At 35.1% G+C, this 27,125-nt stretch overlaps 1 protein-coding gene across 1 annotated transcript; it reads right to left on the reverse strand.

The window, feature by feature from the left end:
* Positions 1 to 1,537: 1,537 nt before the first annotated feature.
* On the reverse strand, positions 1,538 to 10,986 carry LOC123656196 (nose resistant to fluoxetine protein 6-like). The gene is made up of 13 exons (XM_045591900.1): positions 10,809 to 10,986; positions 10,038 to 10,347; positions 9,426 to 9,590; positions 9,169 to 9,248; positions 8,614 to 8,813; positions 8,122 to 8,236; positions 7,334 to 7,548; positions 6,662 to 6,852; positions 5,519 to 5,651; positions 4,207 to 4,393; positions 3,376 to 3,518; positions 2,381 to 2,489; positions 1,538 to 1,688 (listed from the first exon to the last, which is right to left on the reverse strand). Exons 1-13 carry the CDS (start codon positions 10,984 to 10,986, stop codon positions 1,606 to 1,608), a joined length of 2,109 nt encoding a protein of 702 aa, XP_045447856.1. The 3' UTR covers positions 1,538 to 1,605.
* Positions 10,987 to 27,125: the final 16,139 nt, after the last annotated feature.

Consider the following 27,125-nt stretch of genomic DNA (forward strand, 5'->3'; position numbering starts at 1 on the left):
CGGTAGGTCACTAGTTAAAAATAATCGAGGGTACTGGAAAAAAAATCTTCAATTACATCACAAATGAAACTTTTTTTTATTAAATCGGAACTCAGAAACTCGAAACCTTTTTACTGGGATGATTGATTTTGATGATTTTTTTTTTCAATTGAAATCTGATGCTTGTTACACCGTTTCATTATAATTTATTCAGATCTGAAAAATACTTTTGAGTAACATCTAATAATGCGCATATACTTGACTGTTTTTTCGTCACCCTACGTTGTATTGCATATGTTATACCTCATGACTTTTTACTCGGTGCACTGATTTTGATGTTTTTTTTTTAATCAAAAGCCCAAGCCCCAAGCCCTTTAGATCGGAATGTAAGAAGTACTTTTTGAGTAATATTTGATGACACGTATTTAGTTGATAGTGCGAAGGCGTGCATGTGCTCATGTTAACATAAGCTCTGCTAAAAACTGTGTTTTTAATATAAAGGTATAGTGTAAATTAAAGTGAAAAAAAGGAAAAAATGAATTAGCCGGACAAATGTTATGTGCTTCACAAATTCGATGTTCACGATGAAATATTCGAAATACCAACAACCAAATTCAATTTTCGAAGCTTTTGCCTGAGAAATATTGAAGAAAGCAACCCATCGAGACAACAAGAAGATCAGATATTTATTATTCAGCGGAGGAAAAAGTGCAAAAGAAACAACTGTTTGGAAAAATTCCTGTTCATATTGTAATCTCAAAGGACACTAAAGAAAAATTAAGTCACCCCATTAGAATAATTCTAACAATGCCTTCTGTCAGCAAATATCAAATTTATCTACAAGCTACAAACCAAATCCTGTGCAAGCAAAAAAATAACTTCTTGTACTATGTCAGAACGCCATCTATCGGAATCCTGTAAAATTACTTCGGTGACTATTGATCAAGTGATGTCACGTGGCCACATCTACTATAACGCAGTGAGCTGTTTTACCTACTAGAGGGTAGTAGCAGTTTGTTTGTGAATATATTTGAACTTTGTTATCTAACCTGTTTTATTGTCGAGTTAGCGCTAATAATTGGTATTTAATACCTGTCTATTTTTCCGTTGTCGTCATACCTCATAACTTTTTACTGGCTTCACCGATTTAGATGATTCTTGTGTTAATCGAAAGCTGATACTTGTCTTGTGGTCTAATTTGATCGAGATCTGATAACAACTTTTTGAGTAATCTGGATGGATGAGGATTGAAATCTCATCCTTTTCTTGAACTCAGTAAAATTTAGGAAATATTTCCATGAGAAGAAACGGTTTGTAGAATATACAGGTTATAATATTACTTAAAATTATTTAAAGGGTTTAAAAAGCGCGAAATAGTAAAACAAATAAAAAATTAAGTATTTTATTTTTAAATTCTTCCTCTTATGGCTAGTAACTAAAATTATTTCCAGATAATATATTAGATATAAAAATATTCCAAATATACATAAGTAATTTTTAATATCATATCAAATATTGACGGTTCCGGCGGGGGTCGAACCTGCATCTCCGACTGACCATGTCGGTGCTTTAGCCAATTAAGCCATGGAACGAAGTACATAATTACTAATATTCACTAATTTACAATTAATTTACTTTTTCTTCATTTTCAGTGATTTTTACTATTATTGTTTGAGATTCAGACTTAGGTTTCCTGTTAGACTTTTTACCTGTAAACGAAAAAATCATAATTTTAATCATTGTTTAAATTTTTCAAATAATAAAAATAAACAAGTGCGTGTCTCAGCTTGACTGTGTGACTACGGCAACAAAGAGTATAGCCACCCCCTCTCTTCCCGTGAGTATTGTGACAGGCGACTAAGGGATAACACAGTTCCACTACCACCTTGGAACTTATAAAGCCGACCGATGGCGAGATAACCATCTAACCGCTGGCTTTGAAATACACAGACCGAAGACGGGTAGCAGCGTCTTGGGTACGACAAGTCAGCCCCGCGGTCATCAATCCGCCTGCCCAGCGTGTCACGCCATTTTTTGCAGCGAACTTGTGGAGACCTATGTTCAACAGTGGACTGCGATAGGCTGAAGTGATGGTGTCTCAGCTCTGTCAAAGATTGACGTTTACTCTTTACAACTGCCGTGATATTTAATCATTTATTTTTTTTATTATATGAATCAAATTAAATATAATAAAAACAAAAAAAAACTAACATCAACACATGAATTTACGATTGCTAATCGTATAGGTGTAGTTAGTATTTGTATGCTACTAAGCCTATGTTTTACAGCCAAAAGAAATATAAAGCGTCATTTCCAGTGTATCAGCTATTACGTCACATCGTATGGCTGCACTCAAGATATATGTGTAAACTCCAAAAAAAAAAATTTAAAAAAAACTGACCTTTCCCGATTAAAAATTTTAGCAGAATGGAGAAAGGAATATCGATGATAATACAAAGAACAAGCGCTGCTCCAAACGTGAACATTACATCAGACATTGCACGATATATCTGAAAGTATACAAGTATATTTAAATATAACAATCACGCAAAAGAGATTATTGCATAAACAGTGTTTAAAGTTAGCTTCTAAAGTAACCGATTAAGATTAAATGATTTTTTTTTTTACAACTAGGTCGACTAACAGGCATACGGCTCACCTGATGGTAAGCGATAACCGTAGCTTATAGACGCCCGCAATACCAGAAGCACCGCAAGCGCGTTGCCGACCCTACCCCCAATCCCACCAGGAGCTCTGGTCACCTTACTCACCACAAGAATACAAAAACTTTTGAAAGCAGTATTATTTAACTGCGATGGCTGTTTTAAAAAATTTTATAGGAGTATAGAGATTAAGAATATAATTTCAATTCCAATCTTAGTACACCATATTAAGATCGCAATTTTGTTGAAAATACCAAAAATGTTATATACCAAAACAAAAAAAAAGGTAATACAAGAATATAGTAAAGTACAACAACGTACAAAATGTGGCCTTATCGCTAAAAAGGTGATCTCTTCCAGGCAACATCGAGGTAATGGTCTATCTGTGTTTTTTTTATTTATTTATTTAACGAAACAATAGTACAATAAATGTATAACAATATAAGTCAAACATTCAAATCACTGTTACATACACTCATGAGGCTAATAATCACATATCAAAATTTACAAAATGTTTACTATCACTCGCAACAACATAAAATACTAAATATGACAAGATAAATATATATATATATATATATATATATATATATATATGTTTTACTGTGATCTATTAATAGTAGAATCACTTTTGACAAGAAGGTAGATTCAAATTAAAAGAAAATATCAATGTGTGTCGGTCTATCTGTGTGGTCTATCAGTATAGGTGTACAAAAATGTATGTTATACTTACAGTATGACCATCTGTGAAATAGTAGGGTGATGTCATACTGCCATTCGCGACCATTATAATGGGGTAGTGTATGAGGAACATGGCGTATGATATCCGAGCAGGTACTTTCCATATTTGATGTGAAAGAAACCAATTAATTGGACCTGTGGGATCAATGACAAATCATAGGAGCGTGATAGGAAATTAGTGCTTTAAATCGACTTTAAAATAATTGTATTTCGACAAGTAATACAACGTGAGTATACGCAAAATAGTCAAGTATATCCGCGTTATCAAAGATTACTTATATTACTTAAATTAAATGGGACCACGTCATGATACGACCACTGAATAAAACTGATGTTTCAATGCGTCTTTGCACCCGAGCCGACACCGACAAGTTACAACCTGTCCGTCGTGATATGGTTAACACAATGAATGCTCAGAACGCGTCATGGCTTTTCTTCATTGCCACAACGCGTTGAGATCGAATAGCATGTAAGCCACGACACGAATTTCGCTATTTGGTCTTTCTTTGATTGCCACAACGCATCGTGCGCGTTTTCATTAGAGCCATAACACGAATTTCGCTATGTAGATGTTTTACTGTGACCACATCGCGTTGTGAGCTATTTTTCCGCTCAATGAGCGTTTTCGATCTTTGAGCGTAACATATATATCAGTCGGTTGTTACATATGACACAAGCATTCAGTTGCTTATCGTAGCAACAGACGAGCGTGTTTATATTAGATACATATTTAATTTGATAAAAAAGTTTCTATATCAGAAGACGTAGGATATGTTCTAATACTATGTGATATAGTACAATGTACAAATATATAATATATTACCTCCATATCCGCGGTGACAGGCAAAGATTAACCAGCCCAAAGCCAATGCCCATATGCTTCTCATGTACGAATTGAGAATATTGTCAAATGTTTGATTATCATAATCGACTTGCAAAACTGGGTATACGCTGAAAATGCAGAAGGCCATAAACGCGAATGCTAATGCCCATGCCGCCGCTATAAAGCTCTGGAAGAAAATATTAAATGCATTTATCGTATTACTTCATAAACTAATCGATTGCTTTTTTTTATGTCACTAGGTCAGCAAACAAGCTTACGGCTCACCTGATGGTAAGCGATTACCGTAGCTTATAAACACCTGCAACACCAGAAGCATCGCAAACGCGTTGCCGACCCAATCCCCAATCCCCCCAGGAGCTCTGGTCACCTTACTCACCAACAGGAACACAATACTGCTTGAAAACAGTATTATTTTGCTGCGATCTTCTGTAAGGTCGAAGTACTACCCCAGTCGGGCTGCTCCGTATTTTGAGCAGGAAATTCCTGCTGTGCCCTACCTCAGTTAAAATTGCTATCAGGTGTCTGTGATAACAACCGGAACCGACAATTTTACATGTTCCCCAAGGCATCGTGGGGGACTCACAAAGACAGATACCGAGAAGGGAAAAAATATTTGTCTAAGTACAAATGTCCATCACAAGCAGAAATGAAACCAGTAATCGCCGGTGTTTGAGAACCTTCACGGCAAACATACCATTACACCAGAGCGAAGTCGAAGTTCAAAATTAATTAATAATAAATTTGACTTGTAACAGCTATTAAAACTTATCTTTGTGCCAGATTTCATCAAAATTGTGACGTGATTGAGTAGCAACTGAGTTGACAGACGAACACCTCAGGAAATTTCCTGCTCAATATCTGGAGCAGCCAGACTGGGAAAGCATCTTGACCTTACAGAAGATCACAGCTAAATAACACTGCTTTCAAGCAGTCTTGTGTTCCTGTTGTGAGTAAGGTGACCAGAGCTCCTGGGGGGATTTGGGATAGCATGCGAATATGGCTTGGGTTGGCAACGCATTTGCGATTCTTCTGATATTGCAGGCTACGGTAATCGCTTACAATCAGGTGAGCAGAACGCTTGTTTGCTGACCTAGTAGTTAAAAAAATAACAAAATGACTACAAAACCATCATTTATTTTTGTTACAGTATATTCAAGATATTTTTTTGTTAGTTGAGGCGATAAGGTAAGGCTAAAAATTATAATTATGTCTAACTACATTTAAATATTATTATTACCCACTTTGTAAAGTAAATAAATGAAAATTAATAAGTAGTAAAAATGATAAATACCTGTTTTAATTGAAGTGTTTTCTCTTTAAGTTGTTGCATGAGGTATCCAAACACCATTCCAATGAAAAATGGGGCAGCACGCGTTAGCGTGTTCACGTAAAAATCTGCCAGATAATTTTCTTCGTTTGCTCGACTTAAATGAAATTAAAGGCATATTAAAACTTACCAAAAAATCATCAAGGCATATAAATACTTATGAACAATTTAATCAAGAAACGCCATTTATACATTCAGTAGTAGAGTCAGCTTAACTGAAGTTGTACTGAGTCAATGGTGTTCAATAGCAGCATTTTGTATGTTGATAATTTTACAACGTAATAAGAACTGAACTTAACAAATGCAAATTTTAATTTTAATTCTCGTTTATCAAAATATAATCATTGAAGGCTAGATTTTAAAAATCTACTGTTTTGAAAAATGACAATTTTATTTTCAATTTTGACACGGTAGATATGTTTGGAATTTTATTTTTTAATACAATAAAATAGATTTAAGTTAGCAATAGCAACGACGACGCGTTGGTGCAACGGTCAGAGCACTGGTTTGTGGTAGTTGCGCTGGTGGTTGTAGGTTCGATCCCCGCACATGACAAACATTTGTATTGGCCATACAGATGATTGTCGTGGTCTGGGTGTTTGTGCAGTTCTTGTGGATCTAGCTACTGTGCCTCGAAGAGCACGTTAAGCTGCTGGTTCCGGTTGTTATCATGTAAACATGATAGCGATCCCTATTCATATTATAGGGAATATATCCGCCAATCTGCATTGGAGTAGCGTGCTGGATTAAGCTCTAATCCTTCTCTTACATGGGGAAAGAGGCCTATGCCCAGCAATGGGTTATTACTGGCTGAAGCGATACAATAGTATAGTTTAGTAGTTTTTTTCGGTATACGGTATTTTCGTTCGTGCTAACCCACTGAAGCTTGACGAAGTAAACGTAATAATATCGCTAATAATTTTTTTTTTTTTTTTTAACAAGTCTTATACATCCACGGGCTTATGAACCCATGTCCTTTTTTACTCTAATACATGCAAATTTTTATTTTTATTTTTTTCTCTATTTCAAGGTAGGATCGCTAATAATTAATTTCGTTAGAAAATATCGTAAAATCTAAAATATAGTTCAAAATGAAGATATACTCACAATGGATTAATAACAGAGCCGCGGAAGTTATATATAAAACAATAAGCACTTGTTACACCTAACGATATGAAAACGGCTGCAACAAGGGAACACCAAGCGAAAATTTTGCTACCAAACAACCACAGAAGAATTAAAGGGCTCACGACGTAGAGCTGAATATCCACTGACAAATACCAAGTCGGTCCCAAACACTGCAAAACAAAAAACAAATGTTATGGAATCAAGCGACTCTAAATTGTATAAGCGTTATGTCTGTTTCCATTTTTTTATGTGTAACTTTTTGAGGTGACTCTTCCTTGAACAATCCTTGTTATAATCTCCTTAAGATTAAAAATATTAGTCGCTAAAACTAACTTATGTTAACAAAAAATATTGATGATAATAGACAAAATTATGTCGAAGAAGGATACTATCTTATATATAAAATTCTCGTATCACGCTGTTAGTTATCATACTCCTCCGAAACGGCTGGACCGATTTTTATAAAATTTTCGGTGCATATCGGGTAGATCTGAGGATCTACTCGATATGCACAGAAAATTTTTCTGAGATTCTTAAATCGGCTCTATTTTCATACCCCTAAGCTAAAGGAGAGGGGGGATTGGGGGGTTAGTAACATATGTGGCAAAACAACGCCAGCTAGTTATATTTATAAAATTACTTAAAACTCACTATAATTAAAGGTCGAATATAATTCTGCACATGCAACAACGCTGCCCACCATCGTATACGACATTGTTCTGTTGCTGTTGCAACATTTGTCCACACTGGACCATCAGATAATCTATGGATGAAAGAAGCTTGGAGAAGTATCACTGCAGCCAAGAGTGGAAACATCCGGAGAAGACGGTTTAAATAAAAAAGATGCAGAGTTTTTAGAAACTGGCCTATAATAAGAAAAAAAAAAAAAAACATTCATTAAGAAAAATGAAAAAAAAAAAACGAAAAAGACATTTATGATAAATTGACCGATTGTGTTACCATCATATAATAAGGTCAAATTATTGTCTATTTTGCTAGAAAAATAATGAAAAAAAATTGCATTTCTATTACTATTACTCGACGTACCCAGTGACCCAACTCGACCTATGAACTCTAACCATACCCGGTTTCGTTAATTTATTTATTTTATTTAACAATTTTTTATATGTACATAATTAAATACATAATACATTTGTCATGGAGACTCACGTATAATGATTGTGCTAATCCGTGTAAGAGATTTCTTCCAACTATTAATTAACGTTTAATCGACTTCAAAAAAGGAGGAGGTTCTCAATTTGATTGTTTTTTTAAATGTATCCTCAGAACATTTGACTGGGTGGAGCAATTTCAATGATTCATTAAACGTTATATATATGTTTATAAGACGTTTTTGAACAAACACAATTGCATCATAAGTATAAATTATAAATTTAATCGTATTGAAATAATGTAATCAAATATTTTTTGATACTAACGTTGATTTATCTTCCCGATAACGGTGTAAACGCAGAGCAATCCACTAAGCGTGAGAAACGTATCGACAGCCAACGGCGCCGAGTTTACCCAAACACTAGTGAATAATCTGAACCACTGAAAAATTTAATTGATATAAAATTGATAAGTGAAATAGAAATAGATAAAGAAGAAATATATGCTAGATTTCATAAGTTCATATCAAGTTTACTGATTATATCGTTATTACATTGATTCACATACGCTATGTCGGTAAAAGAATGTTAGGGATGAATGTCGAAGGACGAAGAGCGATCGGCAGACCGAAAAAGCGATGGATGGATTGTGTGAGTGAGGATATGAGAAAGAAAGGAGTAAGCACTGAAGTGACGAATAATAGAGAGGAATGGAAGAGGAAAACATGTTGTGCCGACCCTACATAAGTGGGATAAGGGCAGGAAGATGATGATGATCGTTATTACATTGAAATATAATTAAATATTTTTTTTACTTACTTGTAAGGCAGCTATGCCATTAGTTAGGTACAAATGATTGCTTAAGAAGTAAGTGTGACCAACAACCACCCAGAACATAGATATAGCGCGGATTCCATCCATACATTCTATTGTCCCAGTTGGGTTTTTAGTATAAAACAACATTTTGCTATTAGTTTGAACTGAGAATAAACTATAAAATGGGTTGAGTTCAGAATATTCTGGAAAAGAAAAATTAAAACCATAAAACTATTTAACGCAAGTAACAAATCGACTAGCCCGTTGGCGTAGTTTGTAGTGACCCTGCTTTCTGCTCTGGGGGTTTTGGATTCGATTCCCACCCCGAGTTTGGGTGTAATATATATGCTTATTTATATATGTATTATTTATGTATGTTTATCGAAAAAAATATGTAGCTATACCAGTCGGCTGTTACCTGTGACACAAGCATTAATTTGCTTACTTTAGGAACAGATGACCGTGTGTGTATGATGTCAATATTTATTAAAATCAAATAATAACATCTTGGATGCTTATTTCTGGTGTAAACTATTTTTAATAATAATGAAGTCTTACCTTTCTTCAATACAAAAACTTGATAACCAGTATAGGATGTACTTATTATAGTTATCAGTAATATTACTGAAAATATTGCGCTGAAATAAACAGAGAAATGAAAAAGAAATATTTATATTTATTTAATTATAAATCAATAGCATTATAAAATAAGAAAAAAAAATTGTCTTAAAACACTGTAATTATTAAATTTAAAATTAAATACATATTGCAGTAATATATGATTTTATTGCTGCGATTAAATTTATCTTACTTACATAGCCACATAATCTGCCGCACTCATAGGTTTGTCATTAGGCAAACGGCAATATTGTTCGCTAATAGCGAAACTACTGTTATACAAGACATTGAAAACTTGCGTTGATCTGCATACTTTAGGAACACATACGCCCAATGTCAAAGCTAAAGCAGGAGTAGACGATCTGAAAAGATGAGAACATTTACTTGCGGTTCCTATATTCACAAAACTGCTATTCTAACTATTTCTGCTTGTTGCAACTAGCTTTGTGGCTACGGTACTAAAGAATATAGCCACCCCCTCTCTTCCCGTGGGTGTCGTAAGAGGCGACTATGGGATAACACAGTTCCACTACCATCTTGGAACTTAAAAAACCGACCGGTGGCGGCATAACCATCCAACTGCTGGCTTTGAAATACACAGGCCGAAGACGGACAGCAACGTCTTCGGTGCGACAAAGCCAGCCCTGCGGTCACCAACCCGCCTGCCTAGCGTGGTGACTATAGGCAAAACACATGAGTTCACGTTATTTTTGGCGTAAACATGTGGAGACCTATGTCCAGCAGTGGACTGTATAGGCTGTAATGATGATGATGATGATGATGATTGTTGCAACTTTAGTTATATTTACCTGGACGACGATAAGGTCTTTCCATTCAACATTAAATCAGCTTGGTTCTTCACTCTATTAAGATGATTTAGTTTGGCGATCATTTTTTCGTCAAATACTGACGCATAATAATTATCATCAACATTTGAAAATCTTGATGGAGCGATTGATCCAATTCCCAGATTTAATGGAACCCTTATCATACAGTATTTTCCTTCTATATGTAAATCGTCCGTTAAATGATCGATTCCAAGACATTGATGATAGTTTCCAAAGTCCGCCAAGTTTCCTAGTAGGATACCATTTGGAATTTTTCCACTAGAATCTATAACTAAAGTAGAAGTTCCAAAACGTTAGAAAGAATTTAATTAGTATAGATTACACAAAACACTAACTGTTAATTTAACAAAAAGAAGATATTGCGGTTTTGTAATTGACTTTTCTTTTATTTCGTTTTTCATAAATATTGGCAAAAATAAGACGGTATATCTAAAACAAATTACGAGTATATTGTGCGATTAATGGTTTGAGTTAATTTTTATGATTATTGATATTTCAAGAAGTTTCTGTGTAGTCTGCGTAAATTTTATATATTAAATCTAAGAAAAAGTTTTCAATTCAAGATACACTCTGTACGACGGAGACGTGTCAAATGCCTGTTTATAGTTAAAAAACAGTAACCAGAATTTAACCCGCAAAGTATTTTTTTTACTTAAACCAAACATATACGTTTAGTTGCTATTTGGCATATTTCAAGTCAAAAAAATTAAAATATTATTTCAGTCTACTTACATTCCAGAGTTACCGAAAAATTTCTAGCCAAATATTCCAACTGCTCTTCACACTTCTGATCATCTATAACTCTCTCGTATAGCTCATTGTCAAAAGCCGATGTAAATTCTAACTCATTATACACCGTTGCTTTTGTTGTCACCAATAACAGTATAAAAACGAAAATTATTTGACACATTTTGAAAAACTTCACAACGACCTCTGCATTGATCGTCTTTCTCCTACTACCTCGATAGTATCAATAAAAATATATTTATACATTGATTACTTTCTTATCATGTGTAAATGAAATCGTATATTGTTCTCTTTCGAAATATATAATTAATGGAATTTTTGTCTATCGTGATAAAATATTTTCGCAAACAATTAGTATTATCTAGAATTAAATGTATTTATTACTTCACTTACTCATACTGGACCGGGTTGCGAAATTATCAGTTACTCTCATCTGTTACAATGTAACAATATTCTTAAGCTGTTCAAGACTATAAATGATTACAGCGAACATTCTTCCAGATTCGATACGATTGTAGCTATCACCAAATCATCCGTGGTAATCCATTTGAAGGAGTAAGGTGTCCTACATCTTCTTTTTTATACAACTAGATCGGCAACCTAGCGTACGGCTCAATTGGTGGTAAGCGATTACCATAGCCTATTGACATCTACAACGCCACAAACATCGTAAGCGCTCTGGCTACCTTAATCACCACACAAACAAACAACACTGCTTGAAAGCAGTATTATTTAGGTGTGACCTTCTGTAAGGTCGAGGTACTTCACTAGTCGAGATGTTATTAATGATTCAGCTGTGCAATAATTTACAAACATATTTGATTGTTAAAAATAATCATGTTACAGTTTTGGGTCCACACTTGGCAAACCTATCCTATGGATACGAATTACCAATCACAAATAATGATATATATAATACTCGGATGACAATAGTAGACTCAAACGAACCTTACTTTCTAGATACTAATGTAAACAAGTATTGTGTTGCGATTATCTACTTAATTGTTCTATTTACATTGCTCTTTAAACTAACCATAAAATATTATCAATTAAAATGGTATATAAGTTTAATACAAATATGAGATATACTTAGACGTAAACATACAAACATACTCCGCACATACATCCATACATCTAAGTACATACTCGTATATACGTATTGGGTGTTTTTCGTTATTTCACCCGATATTCTCGATTTCGTGAAAATATCAGGATAAAAAATAGCCTATGTGTTATACTGGATCTGTTATTGGATGTTTTATTCTGCAGTTATCGACGCACCAAGTTTCACTACAGTGTTAAAAGTAATTGAAAACGCTAATGTTCAAAATGGTGTGAACTCATGTGTGTTGCCGATAGTCACCACGCTGGGCACGCGGGTTGGTGACCGAAGGTTGGCTTTGTAGACGTAGCTTATAGATGCCTATAACACGAGAAACATCGCAAGGGCGTTGCTGACCCTACCCCCAAATCGCATAAGAGTTCTGGTCACTTTACCCCAGAAACACGACAATGCTTGAAAAACAGTGTCATTTAAATGTAATCTTCTGTAAGGTTGAGGTACTTCCCCTAGACGAGCTGCTCCAGATTTTGGACATTTTCTATTATGCCCTCTCCATCTCCATGCCTTTTTGCGTAAAATATTATGGCTATAAGTAAAATTTGGTACGTAAACAGCTGTAGATCCAGAAAAACAAATAACCATAATTAGTATCCCGTGGTTGTGGTGGATGAAAAGTGGAAAAAACCGCGAGCCGTAACTACTATTATTATTATAAAATCAGGTTGAATTTGATAAATCACGATATATATTATCTTAAGAATTCATAAGCCTATTATTATTTTAATCTACAATTACTAATTGCACGTTATAATCTTCAAACGTGACTCACTTCATAGAATATTTTTTGCGTTCTAGCTAAAGATTACGTAAGTTTAAGCTATAGTACATTAAAATGACCTGTTCAATTTTTTATACGTACAAAATTATAACATAATATATTTGTCATGTCTTTATCCCTATAAGAGATTTCTTCCAGCACACCCAAAAGATAACGTTTGCAGACAGAAATTAAAGTAGGTCATAATTCTATATAGGATTGGCTTCTTTCACATACTGTTACATTAAATACATCAAAAACAATATTTATAACTTTCTCTATTTCACCAGAATCATAACCCCAAACTCCTATCATATTAAAAGCTCACTCCTCTCACGCATACTCAAAAATAGACACAGCATGCAAATGTCCTCTCATAGCCACCGTTGATAATATATGATAGGTACTTAGGTATATACATAGACAAAACTCTTAAATTAAAACAAACATTAATCTTTTTACAACTAAGGTCAGGAAATGTATTTATATTTTTAAAAACCTACGACATGTTGCCAACTGTTATGTAATACGCACAGTCTATCATGCCTTATGTTAAACAATTATTACTTACTGCATTGCATGTTGGGGTGGCGTTATTTCATCCGCAATAAAACCGCTGGGGCAAATTACATCTAGAAACTAATTGTTTCTTGTTTGTTTCCTGTTACTTATTGTGTAAATACGGAAATTAATAAAAAATTTAAAACCTGTGATAGAAGTAGGGTAAGATTTAGGAAAAAAATTTGCTCAAAATTTGAAGTAGATTGATTGAATGGAAAAGTACAACAATATTACAGCCAAATAAAACTACTTTTTAGCAGTTTTCGGTCACTGTGGTGATAAAAAAATCTGGGAGATTCAAAGATAGTGTCGAAAACTAGTTTTTTTCTTTTTATACAACGAGATCGGTAAATAAGCGTACGGCTCACCCGGTGGTAAGCGATTACCGCAGCCTATGGACGTTTGCAACACCATAAGCAATGGGAGCACGTTGGTGACTCCACCCCAATCCCCTCACGTGCTCTCTCGCCTCACTCACCCCAACACTGCTTGAAAACAGTATTATTCAGCTGTGATATTCTGTAGAGTTCTGAGCTACTTCCATAATCAGTCTACTCCAGAATTCAACCAAGAATTATCTTCAGTAGATATTGCTTGCAATGTAAATTTTTAAACTTTCACGATCACCATGAAAACTTTTGATTCTACGGAACTAACCATGACTTTCAAATCCGAGGAATCTCCCACTAGCATAGCGCCTGTAAAGTCGTCGAAACATCTGGAGTTTCAAAATAATAATCGTGGCAAAGTCCATAAAATCAAAAGCCTTCTAGCAAGCATCTGCCTTAGACGTCAACGGGCTAACTATCATCAGGCAGTTTCAGATGTTATTTTTGTTATACCCGGATACAATTTTTAAATCCTATTGTAAACCTTTATCATCACGTGGTGCTGATTGTAACAGGTTTATACTATTATCAGGCGACAGATTATTATCTTCTATTTCTAGAATTTATGACTAGCCACATGAAATATTGTTATTTTATTTATTTACATTCTTTATTTTCTGAATAATGACAACACAATTTATTTATCAGTTAATTAGAACAGAAGAAGCTTGGTGATTTGATCACATTGATGATTGAGATTACGGAGCTAGCCCATTTGAAATTACTGCATTTGATATTGTCCTCACAGGCTGTTTCGGTAAATGTATGATTGTTTTTTTCTTTTAGCTTATCGTCAAAGTGAGGAGTTCCAAATTATAGTCATAATCTATCTACAACACGGCTGGGCGGTCGGAAATGCCTTCATTGACAACAATCCTCAAACTCAAATTTACATAACATAAATTAATTTTACAAAAGTTCTAAATCGGCGGTAGAGAAGTGTGTAACAAAACCTGTGTGACTAAAACTCGAAAGAAACACCTAAGATATTATATATTGTTCGCGTATTCTTGTTATCTTAGTATATTAATAATCTTACCACCGAAACCTTTGCCTAGTTGTGCACATAGGGAATTAAAATAATAGCCTTCCATTAATCATTCCCTAACTAAGAGATTTTATATATATTACTAGCTGACGCCGCAAACTTTGTTCTGCCATATATGTTATTACCCCGATTAAACCCCCCCCCCACAACTTAGGGGTATGAAAAATAGATGTTGGCCGATTCTCAAACCTACCGATACGCATACAAAATTTCATAAAAATCGGTCAAGCCATTTCGGACGAGTATGGTAACTAACATTATGACACGAGAATTTTATATATACGATATATATTATATCTCACAATTAGAAAAATATAACAAATCTCCTCAAATGATTTTGTAATAAATTCCATAAATTAAAACATTTTAATGGAAAAATGTGATGCAATGTTATCGTAGTTGTGAGTTGACCATTTCATGCAGTCTTTTGCTGACATATTCCGAAATAAAATAACAATAACGACAGATGGTACAATTTTTGGCAGCAAGCTGTAACAAACAAAACTCTCCATTAATTTCGTGTGAGCGCATATTGACGGGTGACACTTTTTGAATATTTGGCGATGTTTCTGTTTTGAGTGCTTTTGTTTGTATTGGAATTAGCGAGTATATTCTTGTGCTTAAAAATTGGTTTTATATTTATCTCAATTTGATTATGGAAAATCGAAATTTAAGTAATTAATTAATATTTTTGAGTATATATTAGAGTCCATTGTATAGCCATTTATGTCAATCAAACGTTGACCGACGTTTCAGGTGATAGGTGGTAACTTATCGGTCATGTTTGCAAATTTATTAGAAAAGACGACAGTGTATTTACTGCAATTCCTAAACTTTTAACAAGGTGTTGTGTGGGATGACGTCAAGTGATACAGTCGCGGTACGAGACACGATGACATGGAGACAAGGGTACGACGACAGAATGAGGATGATAGACAGATGAGGACATAACACAACGACATGAAGATACAGCGGACAGACAGAAAGAAAGGCAATAAAAGAGGGCTTATGCGTAGAATGTTGATTATTCTAGTGAGGTAAATATAGAGTCGTATTGGACCTGAGACTTTCTGAGAGCAACCGGTCAAAAGACACAGTAATGACACTCACTTAAGAGCGTGCACGAATTAAGCGCTAAGGACTACTGTACCACTAAAAGAATCTTACCACGTTTTGACAACTGGTAGACAGGAAGGTATATTCATCCATCTGTATAACTTTGATAGCCTTTCTACGTGACATTTTTGAAATCATCTGTGCTCATTTGGCACTTTTGAAAGCCATTAACCATAAAGAAGAAGAACTTTGATAGCGTAATGTAACTGAGGACAGCGCCATCTAGTGACGAGTGCGTTACTTAACAATGTCATCTTATATTAATATAGTTTATTGCAAACTTAATATTCAATATTATTTGCTACCTTTAGACTTTTAGGAAATAATTGTTACATATATTTAAATAATATACTGTTTATTTATTAATTAGTCTTAATAGATTAAGTTCAGACGATTACATGTATTATATGCCTGGTTCAATTATGTTTGTTGGGAAATTTTGTAGACGATACTAGCTGTGCCCGCGACTTGGTTCGCGTGGAATTTAACAAAAAGTTATTGTTTAGTTTGCAGAGTTATAAAATAAATAAAGGGGACTGTCCATTTTCGGCCCAGCGTGAACAGAATTTATACAAAAAAAACAAATATACCAAAAATTTTCATGTATTAAATCATGATTATTCGTGATTTTCAGTTGTATCAATATAAACTGATAAAAAGTTTATTTAATAAGTATTTTAATTCATTAATTATATACGTGTAGTTTATTTTCGGTTGGTGATTTGATTATACCACGTTGCCAGTCTTAAACAAACAATTATTATTAACGAACAATCGATTTTAAAATATTTTTAAATCGATTATTTGTTAAAATCGATTAAAAGTATTGTTAAATCGAATTATGTAATAAGAAAAAAAGTCTATAAAAGTGTATTTAGTAAAAAAAAATTAACTTTGATGAATAATAAACTATTTTAGAAACATTGTTATTGACTACATAAAAAGCAAGCAATTAATGATTTAAATTCGATTATCGATTTAATCGATTTATTTTGTTTATTGAAAATATTATTTGTTATGGCAACCCTAAACTACAGACTTTTGCGTCATACAATCATTTGACTTCCATATTCTTTCATAGTGATATAGCCACCTACTAAAAGGTTTTCCGTCAACCGAGAATTCATCACTACTGCGACCTCAAATACACAGTAGGCATATTTATAAGTAGTAAAATATATTTTGTATTTATTTTACATGTAAACAATAAAGGTCAGGCAGAGAAGCCATAAAAAAATATTATTGCAACTGCATGGTTGGTCGACGGACAGTAGGTTGTTGTGCCCATGTCATGACAATTATTTGGTTTTTGGGTTGGAAAAGGTTTTAAGATTTTATAAATCTACCTGCCTAGTTTTTAGATAACATTCTGTTAACGTACGAATCCGATTAGTAGAACAAAAATAACAAAAACAATGATTTTTTATTTCAGAAACCTTCTTGTAATTATCCACAAAAAAAACAAAACAGAAACACCTGGACACAAAACTATATCATTTTTCTAATTCCTACTTGTTAGTACTACTAACTTAATATATAATTATTATTCTCAGTGACTGTCCACTCGGGGCCGAAACCCCCATATAAAGTGGACAGTCCCCTTTGTAAAATAAAAGTAGCCTAAGTTATTCCTTACTATATCAGCTATTTGCCAGTGAAAGTCCCATCAAAATCGGTCCAGCCGTTTTAGAGATTAGCCGGAACAAACAGACAGACAGACAAGAATTGTAAAAAATATTATTTTGGTATATGTACCGTGTATACATACAGTCATATGAATTTAGTAAAAAGCGGTTATTTTAATATTACAAATAGACACTCCAATTTTATTTATTTGATTATATGTTATAGGTACTCGTATATTATTATAAAACGGTAATTCAAATTAATGTTATAATGATATATTTGAAGTTTGAAAACTTATAATTACTTATTTTTTTATTGGAGTACACCTACGGAGGTTCGGATTGAATAGTCACCCCATAGTGTTGAAACGGGAGTTCAGAGTTTGTATTAGGAAACAATTAAATTAATTTTATGTCATGTCCGCCATCTTAGACTTCGAAATAACTGCCATTTTCGCAATCAACGTCCCAAAAAACATAAACAACGACACCCATGTCTATTATTAGGTTCATTTACCCCATTTCACCCCCTAAGAGGTTCACCGTGATGCTCGGCGACGACGAGTCCTGGAAGGCGATGGTCTCCTTCTGCGAGATAGTAATGTCCCAGAAGGAGAACGACGAGCGGATGAGGGAGGGGGCCGCCGACGAGGCCTGGCTATATGTAATTAGATATTTTCGGAAAATCACGAAAGACGTATTTACTTATTTTCTTTTGGGAGTACGCCTACGAAGTTTCGAATAGAAATGTCTATTTAATATTGTTTCGCTATATAGATTTTGAACCACTATATTTTCCGGAAATATTATTCCTTATTTCTTGTATAAATCATAAAGGGAAACTCTGTGCGAAATTTCAGCTATTTAGGTCCAAGGATTTGGGCTGGGCGTTGATGAGTGAGTCAGGACCTGTCTTTTTTTATATAAAGATAACATTAAAATCGTACTTGTAATATAAAAATAAACGTCAATATTTATAAAAATATTGACAGGTGAAAGTGTGATAAATATATCTTATATCTGTTTACCCTGAATAAAACATGATACATATGTGTCACGGTAATATTTTATAAAACAAAAGATTATTTTGAAAGATAAAAATGTAATTAAATACGTCGTATGCAATTTCCTTGACGATGACTAAGTAACATTAATTTCTAAAATTACATGATTTCAATGTTTCATTAAATTTTGTAGAATTTAGAAAAAGTTTGGTAAGTTGGTTTGCCGAATCAAATGTGTCTTATACAATTATACATGCAAAGGGCAATAAAAGTGGCAGTAGGCAATTGGAAAAATGCTATAGCAGCATTTTAAGGTCACTGTGACACGATTGGTGCAATAGTGAATTAGTATTAACGATCACAGACACAAGTACCTCTGATTTTAAGCTAGACAATTAAAAAGTCTGTCAATATAGGTCGAACAGGTGTCCGCGCTGTTCAGGTGGTGGTGCGGTGGTCAGATGATCGTGGGTTCAACATCCGTTTCGAATCGATATTTTTATGTGCAAAAATATTTGTTTCTACTCTGGGAGTACAAATACATCCTTGGGGGTTTTTCTACCGTGCCTCAGAGACCACGTAAAGCTGTCACTTCCGATTGTTATCATGCAGCTGATAGCGGCCGAAAAGTGTGGTAAGCTCTAACTTGTATATGAAAAAATAATACCTTCGCCCAGTTGTGGGACGTTACAAGTTGTTCAGTTCTGCTTAAGATCAAGGATTTAGTATAAATTATGAGAATCAGATCAGAGATCATTGAGAAACGAAAACGGTTTAAAGAATTTTTTTTTTCTATTTCCCTTCTTACCAGGTTTCGTCAGTAATGATGCTAAAGCATGCTTAAAGATGAAGAAAAGGCTTTTAATATCAAATATACTCCAAGTTTATATTACCTGGCAAGTAACTTTCCTGAAAATAGTGAGATCTTTGTTTCCAATTTTGATGTTCTATTTAATTCTTTAAAAAAAATACGTTGAATTAAAAGCTGTCAAAATTTCAAGTAATGTAGTCATAGAAACTGTTCATTGTTACTGTTATCAAATATCAAAGAATTTAGACCTTCGCAAGAACTTGCAGAAAAAATGTAACTAAACTAATCCGCATTCATACACCTCGCCTTATCAAGTGCTAACCTGTTTTGTTTTCGTGAACGTGTAATGTGTATCGTATATATTTATGTTTTTCTTTTTTTTAAATATGCCATTAAATAAATTTCACTGTTAAGTGGGCGTTGTGCTAGTTTTGGCGTAAAATATGTTTTTTTTTTTCTTTTTATCTTATATCTCTGTAATTATTGTGTTGTTAATAATTAAGAGGTAATAAAAAATCTAAAATATGGCTGATATTTATATGTTTGGCTTCATATACGTTATAATATATACTTAAAGTGTTAACAGCGTCTAAAATCAATTAAAATCACGATGATTAATGCAGATAAACATGTAGCAACAAAATGCCGATTAATAGTGATTATGAAATCAACAGAGATTAACAACAGATAAGAATAAATTGGATTTTTTAATTCTTATTTCGTTTCATCAAACCGCGTAAATGTGGATTTAGATTAAGATTTTCCTACTAGTTAGCAAATAATTTTGCCTTTTTCTTTGTGTTGAGTTATAGAATTTACTAATTTAGTTTCTTGGATCGAAGTTCTTTATGGGTCGTTGCGGAGGGGCACTCTAGCCGGCAAAAAACAACCGTAACGTCAAAAAAAGCGTAAACTTTTTAGGTATAATCTATGTGTGATGGCTATACAGTGTCTAATGTTTGGTCTACGTGATGACTTATGTTATTATCGCAGTTTGCTATTGTTATTATATCGTTCGATAACTATTATAGATTTTTGAAAATCGTTGTAAATAAAATAAAGGTGATAAGATAACTTAGTAAATTAGTTTTTTTGATTTTTAACGATAAAATAGAATCATAATAAAAATGTATACCCGAATAATTATTTTCTTTATACCTCAAATTGAACCGTGCCTATTGATGCCTGCAACACAACAAAAGCATCGGAAGCGCCTTGCTAGCTCTATCCCCAATTTCCTCCTTAGGAGCTCTGGTTACCTTACTCACCACAGGAGCACAACACTGCTTGAGAGCAATCTTAATTAGCTGTGATCTTTTGTTTGGTACTTCCCCAGTCTGCCTGACTGGGGAAGTACCTCGTCCTAACAGATTTTGTACAGAATTTTTTGTCTATTTTTTTTTTATATTTATGGATTTTACTGCCTAAAATTGGCTTCTGCGTTTCTTGTCTTAAACACACAAAACCGTCTGATCTTTACGTGGACAATTAAACGCCATTGTATTATTTAACAGCTGACTTAGATTTATCTGTTGGATTTAACGAGTGTGAATGGAAGGGTTGGAAGGGGTAGACCTAGGCGGACGTTCCGAGACCAAATAAGGGACGTCTCGAAAAAAAGGCCAGGTCAAGAGTACCCTAAACCGAAGAGCATGTATGAAGGGAATAATGAAAGTGGACGAAGCAAAAGAAGTATGTAAAGATCGTAGCAAGTGGAAAGAAGTGGTTTCTGCCTACCCCTACGGGAAAAAGGCGTTATTATATGTATCTGGTCGAATCATTTGATAAATATGTGTAATTATATGGGACAAATCTAGAGCCAAAGTTGGATCAAATCCACAACTTTGGAGAAGCAAATCTACTTAGGCTTAGTAGCTCATTTTAGTAGGAGTAATGCTTACTGCACCAGCGGAACACTTAACGTCGTTTTAGCTATTTGCTTATTTGTTAGAATGGCAAGTATAAGAAAAAAAAGACTCACATACATAACCGATCGTGTTTACGTGAGAAACTATGAAGCAAATAGTTTGATACATAATCATGAATCATGTTCTGTATCAAGTCATCACACTTTTGTAGTCTTGATAAAAATACATACATTAGAAGTATTTTGTCCAAATTGTAAAACAAATCACGTTGCTGGACTTACGGAAGAGGCTTATAATTACCAAGTGAGACTGTTCTAATACAACAGCAGACTGACATAGATACATATAAAATTATTTATTTTTATATAAAAGATGTATGTATATAATATCCGTCTGTACTTTGATATGGATCTAGGATAAGCAAGTTGAAGTGGCACAACTGTGTCACTTGGCCGATAGCGGCTGGAGCAGACGTGTCCTGGAGTGGAGACCGCGTCTTGGCAAACGCAGTGTGGGACGTCCTCCGGCCCGTTGGATCGACGATCTACGTAATATTGCCTGTGGAGGCTGGACGAAGATTGCGAAGGCCACATTCTGTATATAATAATGTGTAGTTTAAATAATTAATTTTCATTATTGATTGTTAGAGGTTGCCTGTAAGAGATCACTACTAGTGATAAGACCGCCTTTGAGTTTTTTTTAAGTGAAAATATCGTTCTATCTTTATGTAATTTCAAATGTACAATAAAGTGTTAAATAAATAAATAAAAAAAATCCGACCATATCGAAAAAAAAAAAACATTCTTAACGGATGTCTACTAACTATAAACCTGCCAAATGTCATCTTTGTGCATCCAGCGGTTTCTGAGATTTCGTGATGAGCCAATGGCCTGACGATTATATATATATATATGAAAGTAGATTATAATGACAAGTACATTGTTACACTTAACAACAACAATTAAAATAATTAATCTCGAAAAGAACTACTAACATACATAAAAATTAATGGACAAATAGAACTCTTTTAAGTGATCACACATTGAACGAAACTTAATCAATCCACACGGACGAGGCATCGAAGCGTATATCACGCGCGGCTAAACTCCGAACAAACAAAAACCTACAAGAATTCAAAAAATAAAAAATACATCGTTCGATTTTCAATAGATTTCTCGAAAAATAAGTGGAAATAGTGAAACCCAGCTTTTCGTTCCGAAACTTTTAAACGAGCCGAAAACGCGAATGCGGTGTTTGATTGGTACTTCAAAGGATTTAGCCTAAATATATTTAATTCTGAAGTGTATTTCTTACTATACGCTCGATATCATATCAGATTTCAATATAGCTATCGAAGAGAAAAATGTTAGTCTGAAATACGAAGCTACGTACAATTAAGTCACACCAGTAATTTTGGTAAGTACTTTTGTAATGGAACGCAGCTGTGTGGCTTATTCTCTTTCTCTTTCTCGTTCACTTGTAGAATATAGTTCACGTGTTATAGATTTAACACAGTAAACATAATCATAATCTCTGCTATTATTTGTGTTCGTCATACAGATGTTTGCCGTGGATGTTTGTGCAGTCGTGGGTCTCCCCACCGTGCCTCGGAGAGCACGTTAAGTCGGTCCCGGTTGTTATCATGTACACCTAATAGCGATCGTTACTCATAGTAGGAATATATTCACCAACCCGCATTAGAGCAGTGTTGGACTAAGCTCTAATCCTTCTCCTAGTTGGCGAAAGAGACCTATGCCCAGCAGTGGGATATTACCGGCTGAAGCAAGTAATTTAGGTAAGTACTGTCGTAATGATTACTGTATGGTTACGGTATTAAAAATATAGCCACCCTCTCTCTTCCCGTGGGTGTCGTAAGAGGCGACTAAGGGATAACACAGTTCCACTACCACCTTGGAACCTATAAGGCCGACCGATGGCGGGATAACCATCCAACTGCTGGCTTTGAAATACACAGGCCGAAGACGGGCAGCAGCGTCTTCGGTGCGACAAAGTCAGCCCTGCGATCACCAACCCGCCTGCCCAGCGTGGTGACTATGGGCAAAACACATGAGTTGACGCCATTTTTGGCTCGAACTTGTGGAGGCCTATGTCAGCAGTGGACTGTATAGGCTGTAATGATGTCGTAATGAAACGCAGATATGTGATGCTATCTCTCTCTTGTGTGTAAAATATTTTACGTGCTATAGATTATTGAACGCAATAACAACAATTACGTCATGAGGCGTTTGGTACTGAACGATAAGAAAACGACTACTATTAGTTAATGGGGGTAATTATCGTAATCTTATCCGGCGGAAAATTGCTGAAACTGTATTACGTATATTATTATCACAGGAAGTATTATGATGACTACTTTATCACCAAATATCGTTAGAACAATAACTGATAGAGATCTTTATGTAAAGTTATTGTTATGGAGAATGTCCAAATTACAGCAATGGTACAGCAAGGTAGGGTATCCTATTAGTTATAATTTGACTTCCGAGTTCTAGAAAATTTCGATATTTCGTGATTAAACAGTGAATAAATGTGTGGGGATTCGCTGCCTTATAGAATTTCTTTTGAAATTTTACATACTTATTTTTATAACATTCGATATTTACAATAATAAGTAAATGTAGTTTTTTTCCCATGCAAATTACAGTATGGTTTCAAATAAGAAAACAAAGATTATTAACCTTAAGTAAATCATTACATAGTATAAAACAAAGTCGCTTCCCGCTGTCTGTGTACTGATCTTTAAAACTACGCAACGGATTTTGCTGTGTGGCTACGGCACTAAAGAATTTAGCCACCCCCTCTCTTCCCGTGGGTGTCGTAAGAGGCGACTAAGGGATAACAAGGTTCCACAACCACTTTGGAACTTAAGAAGCCGACCGATGGCGGGATAACCATCCAACTGCTGGCTTTGAAATACACAGGCCGAAGACGGGCAGCAGCGTCTTCGGTGCGACAAAGCCAGTACTGCGGTCACCAACCCGCCTGCCCAGCGTGGTGACTATGGGCAAAACACATGAGTTCACGTTATTTTTGGCGTAAACTTGTGGAGGCCTATGTCCAGCAGTGGACTGTATAGGCTGTAATAATGATGAACGGATTTTGATGCGGTTTTCTTTAGTAAATAGAGTGATTCCATAGAAAGGTTTGTATGTATAATACATGCATAATATAGGAGAGAATCACTGATAATTTTAGAGGTTTCTAATGTGATATCGTAACTAAACACATTTTTTTGCGCTAACATTGCAAATATTGTTTTTATATTTTGTATTTAGTATCAGCACTGCACTCGCGCGAAGCCGGGGCGCGTCGCTAGTTAATAAATAAGTCTGAACATTTTATTGTTATCTCTGTTTATATAGAGGTACTGTTTATAAAGTTTGTACAAATAAATGTAATTAAAATTAATTTACATCTGTTATCTGTAGAGTACTTCTGTATAGTTCAGATAAACTGTGTTTTAGAATAATCGGGTTTTCCAATGTAGGAATCTAATCTAATTACAATTGAACATGAAATGTGGCTTTATGTTAAATGATAATCAAAACAATAAATATGTATGTCTAGTAAAAATAAATGTTTGTGTATGTAAAAAATTCATAAATTATTATAATTATTAAATATCGTGTGTCTGCGTGCGTGCGTATGTGTGTGTGTGCATGTGTGTGAGTATGTGAAGTGAAGTCTATTCGTGCGTGCGTGCGTGCGTGCGTGCGTGTGTGTGTGTGTGTCAGTGTGTAAAGTCTAGTCTAATCTTAAGATGTTTTGGAGACCATCATCCCACGTTTACTAAAAATAATTTGACCAACATAACAGTGCTTAGAGTATATTGCTTTCAAGCTGTGTTGTGTTCCTGTTGGTGAGTAAGGTGACCAGAGCACCTGGGGGGAATTGGAGGTAGGTTTGGCAACGCGCTTGCGATGCCTCTGGTGTGGCAGGTGTTTATAAGCTACGGTAATCGCATACCATCAGGTGAGCGGTACGACTGTTTATCGACCTAGTTGTATAATTGAAAACAAAAGAAAAACATTTAATAAATAAAACAAATCACTGCAATGTCTTCAAGTAAAAACTTTTCAATTCATATAAGGAAACTCTCACATGTGTAGTCGCTTACTTCGCTTAGCAAATTGAATCCCGCATTCTCTTTTATGTGCAAATTCTAATGCAAATCTAACTTTTTCCATACGCAGCACGACTTAAATCTTAAATAAGTTTACTTATAGTACCGAGTTTTCATTCAAATACTATGTTGTCATTAATTATAAAATATCTAACTGAGGTAGGGCACAGCAGGAAATTTCCTGCTCAAAATATGGAGCAGCTCGACTGGGGTAGTACTTCGATTTACAGAAGATCACAGCTAAATAATACTATTTGCAAGCAGTGTTGTGTTCTCTTGGAAGGTTAAGGTACTTACCCAGATGGGCTGGTGTAGATTTCGAGCAGGATATGTCCTACTGTGCCTTTTTGTTTGGTATCACAGGGGAACCCATCTACGGGTGATATCTAGGACGCCCGGGAAGTGATTATCGTGGGTAGTCCTAGGCCGTATGTCGGCTTCAGCACTTGTGGGTGCAGTACCGATCAAACCTCTGTGGGAGCCTTCAGTCGCTTTAATTGGAGGGTCCCGGATCTGCAGGCAACAGGATCCCTCCAGCGACCGGCTGGCCTCGGCGAAAAGGCCTGAATTCTCCACGGGGACTATCCGACTCCTACTGTGTCTACCTCAGTCTTACCTCAGTTAACCACTAGACTTGTATATTGATTTCTTAAAAATATTTTTCTGCCTAAAATTTGGTGTCAAGATCAATCAATGATATATATAAAACAATATGTACACGTTATTACTCGTAGGTACAAACGTGTTGTGGGGTTAGCAAGGCGTTTACGATGCTTTTGTTGTGTTGCAGATATCAATAGGAAACGGTAATCGCTTACCATCAGGTGGACCGTCCGCTACGCGCCTAGGCGCGTCTGAGCCGTCAGAATGCGGGGGCGGTGTGTGTGTGTCCTAGTTGTATGTATTAAAAGTATTCTCTAAAATTTTTACCAGAGATTTTTATCTAAAAAAACCCGTGTGGTGTCGTGGGACACCAGATAGGAACGAAGTTCCTTATCATAAAATATTAATTTCAAGTTCTATACGAGGTATCTACCCACGAGTATTCACCAACTAAATAATGACTTGGACCTTATTTTTAAATGGAATAACGCGTACGGGTTAAAAGTTAATCCTGCTAAGTCTCAAGTGATTATCGTGGGTAGTCCAAAACTAGTCAGTAGCATTGATTGGTTACTTTTACCTCCTGTACTCTTCAACAAGGTTGTTTTGAATGTCAGCGATAAAGTGAAAAATCTAGGAATAACTTACGATCGTCATCTCTCTTGGTCACCTCAATTAACTGAGCTAAGCCGGAAATTGTTTGCAGCCGTCGGTTCACTCCGTCGACTTCAGTACTTTCTTCCCTTGCCTACCAAAATTGCACTGTCACAATCACTACTTTTACCAATCCTTGACTATGCAGATACGTGTTTTCTGGATCTCAAAGAGGAGCAACTGAATAAGCTTGAGCGCCTTCAAAATCTCTGTATAAGGTTCATATTTGGTCTTCGCAAATATGACCACGTCTCCGATTTTCGCAGTAAGCTCAAGTGGCTCCCAATTTGCCTTCGCAGGAATACCCACGTACTTACTCTACTCTACTGTGTTCTTTTTAATCCTAATGCCCCTCATTACCTTAAAGAACGGTTCACGTTTCTTTGTGATTTCCATGAACGCTCCCTTAGATCCGAATCCAATTTGCTTCTGAAAATTCCTCCCCATTCTACCTCCTTCTACTCCAGTTCATTTACTGTTAATGCCGTCCGTCTGTGGAACTCTCTTCCGCTTTCAATAAAACAAGCTCCAACACAAGCTTGTTTCAAGCAACGCCTTAAAAAGCATTATATGTCGCTAATTAAGTCATAAATGTCGCG

The sequence above is a fragment of the Melitaea cinxia genome, chromosome 9 (assembly GCF_905220565.1).
Source record: "Melitaea cinxia chromosome 9, ilMelCinx1.1, whole genome shotgun sequence".
Lineage (NCBI taxonomy): Eukaryota > Metazoa > Arthropoda > Insecta > Lepidoptera > Nymphalidae > Melitaea > Melitaea cinxia.